The sequence below is a fragment of the Sinocyclocheilus anshuiensis genome, unplaced genomic scaffold (assembly GCF_001515605.1).
Source record: "Sinocyclocheilus anshuiensis isolate Anshui unplaced genomic scaffold, SAMN03320099.WGS_v1.1 scaffold876, whole genome shotgun sequence".
Lineage (NCBI taxonomy): Eukaryota > Metazoa > Chordata > Actinopteri > Cypriniformes > Cyprinidae > Sinocyclocheilus > Sinocyclocheilus anshuiensis.
In genome coordinates this window covers 152,772-163,149 of record NW_015549619.1, presented here as the reverse complement: position 1 = coordinate 163,149, position 10,378 = coordinate 152,772, and the positions used below count along the sequence as shown (strand labels likewise).

The 10,378-nt window shown below is 36.1% G+C and overlaps 1 protein-coding gene across 1 annotated transcript in view; it reads left to right on the top strand.

Annotated features, from left to right (window-relative positions):
- LOC107659344 (A-kinase anchor protein 9-like) overlaps positions 1-10,378 on the top strand; it is a 137,082-nt gene that overhangs the window by 112,142 nt on the left and 14,562 nt on the right. Inside the window, exons 45-49 of the mRNA XM_016448259.1 lie at positions 2,145-2,295; positions 2,835-2,945; positions 4,509-4,951; positions 8,508-8,619; positions 8,751-8,933. Of these exons, the coding sequence (XP_016303745.1) occupies positions 2,145-2,295; positions 2,835-2,945; positions 4,509-4,951; positions 8,508-8,619; positions 8,751-8,933 (1,000 nt within the window). The remainder of the gene's footprint in view (positions 1-2,144; positions 2,296-2,834; positions 2,946-4,508; positions 4,952-8,507; positions 8,620-8,750; positions 8,934-10,378) is intronic.

The following is a 10,378-nucleotide window of genomic DNA, read 5'->3' as shown; positions in this document are numbered from 1 at the left end:
ACACACACACACACACACACACACACACAGACAGACAGACAGACACACACTCACACATGCGCACTTAGTGATACACTCAGGTAACACACACACACTCACAAACTCACACACACTCACACACACACACGCGCTTAGTGATAAACTCAGGTAACACACACGCGCGCGCGCTTAGTGATACACTCAGGTAACACACACATGCGCGCGCTTAGTGATACACTCAGGTAACACACGTGCGCGCTTAGTGATACACTCAGGTAACACACACAGACAGACACACACACACAGACAGACAGACAGACACACACTCTCAGGTAACACACACACACACACACACACACACAGACAGACAGACAGACACACACTCACACATGCGCACTTAGTGATACACTCAGGTAACACACACACACTCACAAACTCACACACACTCACACACACACACGCGCTTAGTGATACACTCAGGTAACACAGACAGACAGACACACACACACACACACACAGACAGACAGACAGACAGACACACACTCACACACACACACACACACAGACAGACAGACAGACAGACACACACTCACACACACACACACACACAGACAGACAGACAGACAGACACACACTCACACACACACACACACACAGACAGACAGACAGACAGACACACACACACACACACACTCACAAACTCACACACACTCACACACACACACGCGCTTAGTGATACACTCAGGTAACACACACACACACACACACTCTCACACACACACACACACTCACTCACACACACACACGCGCGCTTAGTGATAAACTCAGGTTACACACACGCGCGCGCTTGGTGATACACTCAGGTAACACACACACACGCGCTTAGTGATAAACTCGGGTAACACACACGCGTGCGCTTAGTGATACACTCAGGTAACACACACAGACAGACACTCACACTCACACGCGCGCGCGCTTAGTGATACACTCAGGTAACACACACGCGCGCGCGCTTAGTGATACACTCAGGTAACACACACGCGCGCGCGCGCTTAGTGATACACTCAGGGAACACAGACAGACAGACACACACGCACGCACTTAGTGATACATTCAGGTAACACACACTCACACACACACACACACACACTGAGGCACACTCTGCTGATGAGCTCAAACACATCTCATCTGTGTGATCTGTATGTGTGTGTTTAGGGTTCGTCTCCCAGTCTGGATAATAACAGCCACAAACCGGCTCACGGGATAAATCCTGAGAGTCAATAACATTTATAAATATATATATATATATATATATATATATATATATTTTATAATTATCTTTATATTTGTAAATTATCATATCAGTCTTAATGCACACAAGGTCATTGCAATGAGTTTATATTTATAGTATTTTTATTTATTTTTTTACAAAAATGATATTCATATTATAACATTTATATTTAATTCATTATTTGTTACTTGTAATAATTTGTTACTTGTAATTATTTACATGTTTTGTATAGACATCATATTTTATAATATATACATGTATTGTTTATATTTATATAAATGACTAAAGTAATATATAAATAATATAATTTAGAATATTTGACCCTGTACCATAAAACCAGTCATACGGGTCAATTTTTCGAAATTGAGATTTATGCATCATCTGAAAGCTGAATAAATAAGCTTTCCATTGATGTATGGTTTGTTAGGATAGAGCAATATTTGTATATAAAAAAAATACAATTAATATTTAAATATTTTTGAATATTAATTTTTGTATATTCATAAGCGTTTGTAAGTGATTTTGATATCTGTCTGGGATATTTTATGTTCGCTATTCCTAAAGCAAATAACATTAGCATTAGCTTTAACATTCAGATTATTTTTTGTCTTGCCTCATTTTGTTTGTCAAAAGGGCGGATTGCTCTTTGGCACGACAAATGCACACGTACAGCTATTTACTGTAATTATGACAGCCATATATTTACCACTCACTTATTAACTGTAGGGCCTTCAAAGTCACAAACATACACAAAACTGCATACAGAGCTGCTTTAAGGACTGAATAAAGCTGGTGTGTGTTTTTGTGTGTGTGTGTGTGTGTGTGTTGTGTGTGTGTGTGTGTGTGTGTGTGTGTGTGTGTGTGTGTGAGACAGGGCTGAGGTCTCCCTGAAGGCCGCAGAGGTCGACACACTGAACGACAGACTGGCACACGAGCAGAAGAGAGCCAGAGAGCTGCAGTGGTCTTTCGAGAAGGAGAAATGCAAGTCTGACAGGAAGGAGGAGACCGAGAGAGAAGAAGTGGAGGTAAAATATATTGTGTATATTGATGGGTTATAAGCAGTGCTGGGGAAGTAATGCATTACAATTTTGAGTTACTTTCTAAAAAAAGCAACGTCTCGGTTGCGTATGTAACCCTCGTTCCCTGAAGGAGGTAATGGAGACGTCATGTCGTGACCGACGAATTGGGATCTCGCTTCGAGAGACCAATCTACTTCGAGTGTAAACTAAATGAGCCAATGGACATTGGCATGCGATGATTGCATCCAGCTGCCGCTGATCACAGCGTGAGCATAAAAGGGCAGCAGGTGCAACGCATACCAGGTTTTCGCTGAGGAGCCCCCCCCCCCACTTTCTTAATTCTATAACAGTTTGATACTTGTATTGTGCCTTGATGCTTATGTGCTTTTTTTAAATAAACTACTTTAGCTACTTTACTAGTTACTTGGGAAAATAATCTGATTACGTAACTCGCGTTACTTGTAATGCGTTACACTGGTTATGAGTAACATGTAGAAGCAAAGTGAGAAGTGTTTTAATTGAAAACATTGGATGCGTCTCTGCAGGATCTTAAGCTGTCTCTGGAGGAGCTGTCGAGCGCTCTGGAGAAAGAGAGACAGGTTTCAGCTCGGCTCAGAGAGCAGGCGCAGGAGCTCAGCGTCTCCTCACAGCTGCAGGTGTGAATTAGTGTTCATTTTGTCAGCTATTTTCAATTTCAGTCTTAGTCCCGTGTTAAATGTCCTTGTTATTTTTTATAATATTTGGTCAACCTTATCCTATTTAGTTTTAGTCAGGTTTTAGTCGACTTGGGCCTGGTTTCACAGACAGGGCTTAGACTAAGCCAGGACTAAGCAATAGTTCAATTAGGGCATTTAAGTAATTTTTATTAACGTGCCTTAGAAAAAACATTACTGGTGTGCCTCTCGAGACAAAACAGAGGCACTGATATATTTTAAGATCAGTCAGTGCAAGTTTCTTTCAGTTGAAACGGCTCAGACTTACATTTAAGCCTTGTTTGTGAAACTGAGGGAAAAAGTCTCAACATTTCAGTCTAGTTTTAGTCGAAGAAAACCTGAAGTATTTCAGTCTAGTTTTAGTCAATGGAAACTTGACATTTTAGCAATAAGACACACACACACACACACACGCTTAGTGATACACTCACTTGTGAAAGATTAAATCATGACATCTGGCACACAAGATTGTTTGAATAAAATAATATATCATAAAATATCTGAATAAATAATATCTGAATAAAATCATATTAACGTAACAATACAAATAATTTATTATATTGTTATGCATTTATGTAAATTAGTAATTAAAAATAAATTCAGTTTAATAAATAAAATGTATAAATTTTATTATATATGATAACATTTATAAATATATATATATATATATATATATATATATATATTTTATAATTATCTTTATATTTGTAAATTATCATATCAGTCTTAATGCACACAAGGTCATTGCAATGAGTTTATATTTATAGTATTTTTATTTATTTTTTTACAAAAATGATATTCATATTATAACATTTATATTTAATTCATTATTTGTTACTTGTAATAATTTGTTACTTGTAATTATTTACATGTTTTGTATAGACATCATATTTTATAATATATACATGTATTGTTTATATTTATATAAATGACTAAAGTAATATATAAATAATATAATTTAGAATATTTGACCCTGTACCATATTTTAGCAATAAGATTATTATTAATTAACCGTACAGCAGTATTAATTTTGGCAGCCGTTTTTAATTTAGTCTTACTCAAATGTACATTTTAGATATCATATTTGTGACCCTTGAGCACAAAAGCAGCTCAATTTCAGAAAATTGACCCTTATGACTGGTTTTGTGCTCCAGAGTCACATTTAGTCAACCTTAGTCCTGTTTTTGTTTCGTCAAGTTTAAGTCAATGAAATGCATGAGCATTTTAGTCCGGTTTTAGTCAATCAAATTTTAGTCACATTTTCGTCATGCTGTATAATGGTTAAACTGATAAAAAATATTTTTGCTCAAAATTATAATTGTAATGATGGTTGTCATTTGAGAAATTTACTTTTGCATTTCAGCACAAATCAATAGAATGTGAACTCACACATGGCTTATTAAAAAACGTATATATATTAATATTAAGTAATAAAGTGCACAAATGTGTATAATCCCTCGTTCACAAAGGCTCTCAGAGTTGAGTGACAGGTGTTGGTGTGTGCAGGTGGAGGCCGGCGTGGTTTCTGTGGAGTCTCTCCTGCAGACGCAGCTGGCCGAGAAGCAGACGCAGGTGCTGCAGATGATGGAGGAGCTGGAGAGACACAAGCTGGAGCGCAAACGACAGCGGGACGAGGAGAATGCACTGCGGGCGACACGCGCCGGCCTGGAGAGACGGGCGAGCGAGCTGCAGACGGAGCTGGAGAGAGAGAGAGACAGCGTCAGGAGGCTGGAGAGAGAGCGAGACATACTGCAGGAGACCGTGAGACAGCTGGAGGACAGCAACCAGAGCGCTGGATCAGAGGATCGAACCCGGGACTGGGTGTTGCGGACGGGAGACGCTCTGCGTGTGGGTCAGAGGTCAGAGCCCAAACACATGGACAGCATCCTCAGCAGACTGCAACTCATCGCCGCCAAGATCAACAGCCTGACCAGCGAAAGCCCAGACAGGTACGACAACACTGTTAAAGAGATGCTACACTACCACTGGGCGATAAATCGATAACGTAATAATAATAACGAGAGTTCGATTAATGCTCGATATAATGTTTATGAGGCAAAGGCGGAACGAAACAAGTTAAGATTAAGCTATAGCGTTTATGCGTTTATACTAAATATATTTAGACTACTGTTTTTCATACAAATACCTAAAGCCATGTTACGTTTTGTGATTGATGTATCTATCACAAATTATGTGATTATCATGATCTAAATGTATGCTACTATGGAAAACCAATGGTTAAAAATAAAAATAAAAAACACCTCAAACAGTCAGAATAATTAAATTTCACCATATAAAAATTAGATTGCTACAATTTTTACAGATGTTACTGATTTTGATAATGAACATAAATCTGCATCCTAACTCCAGCTACTATCAAATGTGTATTTCTAAGAGACAAAAAATGTTATATTATTAATATTATCAGGCAACACAAACCTTTTTCTTGATTTGAAACAATATTACTCATTAGAACGTGCTGAACTAAGAAATTATTTTTTTCTATTAAGACTTTGGAGCAAAAATCTGGCTTTAAACTTGAAAGAAATAAAGCAATGATAATTATCGATATCGACTGATATGAAAAAATTATCATGATAATTATCGATATAGACTGATATGAAAAAAAATTTATTGTGATAATTAACGATATTGACTGATATGAAAAAAAATTTATCGTGATAATTAACGATATCGACTGACATGAAAAAAATAATTACTGTGATAATTATCGATATCGACTGATATTAAAAAATTATTGTGATAATTATCGATATCAACTGATATGAAAAAATTATTGTGATAATTATCGATATCGACTGATATGAAAAAATTATTGTGATAATTATCGATATTGACTGATATGAAAAACAATTATTGTGATAATTATCGATATCGACTGATATAAAAAACAATTATTGTGATAATTATCGATATCTACTGATATGAAAAAATTATTGTGATAATTATCGATATTGACTGATATGAAAAACTAATTGATAATTATCGATATCGACTATGAAAAAAAATTATTGTGATAATTATCGATATTGACTATGAAAATAAATTATTGTGATAATTATCGATATTGACTATGAAAATAAATTATTGTGATAATTATCGATATCGACTATGAAAAAAAATTATTGTGATAATTGTCGATATCTACTGATATTAAAAAATTATTGTGATAATTATCGATATTGACTATGAAAATAAATTATTGTGATAATTATCGATATCGACTATGAAAAAAGATTATTGTGATAATTATCGATATCTACTGATATGAAAAAATTATTGTGATAATTATCGATATTGACTGATATGAAAAACAATTATTGTGATAATTATCGATATCGACTGATATGAAAAAATTGTGATAATTATCGATATTGACTATGAAAAAAAATGTTTGTGATAATTATCGATATCGACTGATATGAAAAACAATTATTGTGATAATTATCGATATCGACTGATATAAAAAACAATTATTGTGATAATTATCGATAGACTGATATGAAAATAAATTATTGTGATAATTATCGATATCTACTGATAGGAAAAACAATTATTGTGATCATTATCGATATTGACTGATATGAAAGAAAATTATCGTGATAATTTTTTGGCCATATCGCCCAGCCCTATAGTCCACCCAAAAATACAAACTAACTGTTAATTTACTCACCCTCAGGCCATCCAAGATGCAGGAGACTTTTTCCTCAGATAAAAGTTATCTTTTTCATGTTAATCAGAGTTTTTGTCCTAACTAGCCGCGACGGCGACATGCAAAATTTGTAATTTAGAAACAGTTTCTATTTCCGAGACGTCGCGGCTGGAACAACAACATGCAAACTATATGACAGTAGATAATCTCAGCTGATTATGTGCTTTATTCAAAGTTAAACGTGTCTTATGTGAGTTTGAATATCATTTTATGTGACATTTATAGCCATACTGAAAGCAACAATAGATAGATTACCTCAGATCTTGAAAACAAATTAAAGCAAACGTGCGTTAACGCGTTAACAAACGAGGATTCTTTAGATGTCTAAAGCGTATAAAGTGAATAAACTAGTCTTCATCAGCTCATCTTTTTACATAAATAATGAGAAGCCATAAAAACTTTCATTTGGCCCCTTCATTCAAGTGTTCGGTTCACACATGCGCATATCAGCGGTTACTTTTAAAAGTACTGCATTACAATATTACGTTATTCCCTAAAAAAAGTAACTAATTACGTTACTTAGTTACTTTTTATGGAAAGTAATGAGTTACGTTTCTTTTGGGTTACTTTTTAAATCTGGGCGGGGCTTGCTTGTTTGTTTTTAATATAAAAAAAGTTCCTCTTTTACAAACGTAAAAGCCCTTTCACACCAAAAGTGAAATGAATACGGCTCAAGCTGAAGGACATGTAAATTCACGTCTGTACAGTAGAGGGCGCAGCTCAAACTAATCACATGAAGAATATGACGCAGGAGAAGAAAGTTCAACACTATTCAGCAATAACACAAATTATACACAAATGTCATTTTTGCTTAGTATGGTTGAATTGGATCATCGAAGGTCAGTAGCAACGACATTAGTTAATAAAATGGGATTAAATACATAAATCATATTTGTCTCATTTAACATATTTAATTATTGCGGGTTTGTATAATATGCTGAGTTTACATTTGACTGTTTTTATTGATTTTGAGGAACGCTGAATGTGTTTTTGAGTAAACACATGTTGATATTTAGTCTAGAACTACAGTAAGATCATGTTCACACACAACGCTCTGCACTCACTCCTGATTTCTGTCACCATGGCAACACCAGAGCTGTCACTCAATACATAGAAACAAAGTAACTGCTGTTACAGATATTCTCTTGTAAATTAAAAAGTAATGCGTTACTTTACTAGTTACTTGAAAAAAGTAATCTGATTACGTAACTGCGTTCCCCGACACTGTCAGCGGCTCTCCGGTCCGAGTCGAACTGTTTCCTCAGTTTAGTGACTGTTGGAGGGACTGGACCACTGAATCAGTTCATTCATTATCAGATACGCTGCTGTTTCAGCTCATTTCCAGTCGGAGTGACTGTCAGGCGTCTGAAAGTGAGTGTGATTGAATAACTTGTAGATCTGAGCTGCTCGAGACACGAACTGATTCGGATGCTTCAGTCCGATTTGATGAACTGGTTCAACTAGTTCAAGTAAAAGAACCAGTTCAAAAGAATGATTCGTTCATAAACCGGATTACAGGTTATAATGCTGTAAATAAGTTTCTTGCACAGACTGATTGTTTCGCTTCATAAGACCTCAATATATCATCAGGAGCCACAGGGTTTAATTTTGTGTTGCCTATAGATGCTTTTCTTGACTCTCAAAGTGACGGTAGCCATTGACTTGCATTTTCTGAATCATTAAGGAGCCCGGTTTCTTGAAGAAAAAACTGAAGAAAAAAGCTACTTGTGCAGGTGTTGTAGCCCATGACCTGTGTGTGTGTGTGTGTGCAGGTTATCTGGAGAAGCGCCGGACCGGGACAGTCTAGCATGGCTGCACAGTAATGTACAGGATGTGATGTCACTGTTACAGCATATCCCATCAGCCCCTTCTGCTCTCCCGGAGGTGAGTGACAACATTGACACGTGTGTAACACAATGTGGCTTATTCATAGAATTGACCTTTGTAAACACATGTTTGATTATATAAGTGTGTGTGTATGGTGTGTGTGTGTGTGTGTGTGTGTGTGTGTGTAGAGCGCCGCGCTGCTGGCAGGAGGATCGTCCAGTCTGCTGAATGAGCGTTTACTCAGACATAACGCAGAGCTCACGGGATTCGTTAGCCGACTGACGGAAGAGAAGAACAACCTGCGAAACCAGTTACTGAAGCTGGAGGAGGAGCTGCGCAGATACAGACAGAAGAAAACCACCTCAGAGAGCGTGAGTGAACCAATCAATCAATCAGTTACAGAAGAAAACCTCCGCCAAGAGCATGAGTGAACAATCAATCCACCAGTGAATCAATTACAGACAAAGAAAACCTCCGCCGAGAGCGTGAGTGAACAATCAATCAATCAATCCGCCAGTGAATCGATTACAGACAAAGAAAACCTCCGCCGAGAGCGTGAGTGAACCCATGAATCAGTGAGTCAGTTACAAACAGAAGAAAACCACCACAGAGAGCATTAGTGAACAAATCAAGCAATCAATCAGTGAGTCAGTGAATCAATTACAGACAAAGAAAACCTCAGACGAGAGCATGACTGAACCAATGAATCAGTGAGTCAGTTACAGACAGAAGAAAACCACTGCAGACAGCGTGAGTGAACAAATGAATCAGTCAGTGAATTAATTAATCAGTTACAGACAGAAGAAAACCACCGCCAAGAGCGTGAATAAACAAAATAATGAATGAACCAATCAGTGAATTAATTATATACAGATGAAAAGCATCGCCGAGAGCGTGAGTGAACCTATGAATCAGCGATTGAATCAGTGAGTCAGTTACAGACAGAAGAAAACCACCACAGACAGTGTGAATGAAATTATCAAAGAATCAATCAGTGAATCAATTAACTCAACCACCGCAGATAGCGTGAGTGAACAAATGAAAGAATCATTTAAGTGAGTCAGTTAATCAACCTAGTGGTTGAAAAATGCTTGCGATTGACTAATAATAATTATAAGAAATTCTTTGTCTCTTTTTTTCTTTTTCATTATTTCTGTTTTTCAATCTTTCTGCATCTTTTCCATCCTTTTTCTAGCTTTCTTGTCACTTTTTCTATCTTTATTTCTTTTTCTTTCTCTTTTGATTTATCTTATCTGTCTTGTTCACTTTTTCTTTCTTTTTTTCTAGCTTTATCTTTCTTTTTTTTATATTTCTTTCTTTCTATCCTTCAATTTGTCTTTCAATCTAGGGCTGCAAAACGATTAATCGTGATTAATTGCATTCAAAATAAAAGTTTGTTTACATGCTATATGTCTGTGTACTGTATATATAAATACACACACACATACATGTATATATTAAAGAAAAATTTTAGATTTATATTAGGGATGCACCGATACCACTTTTTCCAGTACTCGCCCGATACCGATACTTTTATTTTTGGTACTTGCCGATACCGAGTACCGATACCGATATTTTTATTGCATTTTTTTTTTTTTTTTAATATTGGGTACAGAAACCAAAAGGGTATGTATAATGTTAGTTGGTTAACTTCATTTATCAAATAGATAGTCAAACCAAAATTTATTCAGACACCTTCAACATTTCTCACATTATCACAGTTTATTCACTATAGTTTAGAAAATGGTAATAAAATATGAGAAGATTCAGCTTGATAATGTTAGATAATTTTGATAGAAAGGTATGTTATGGATTA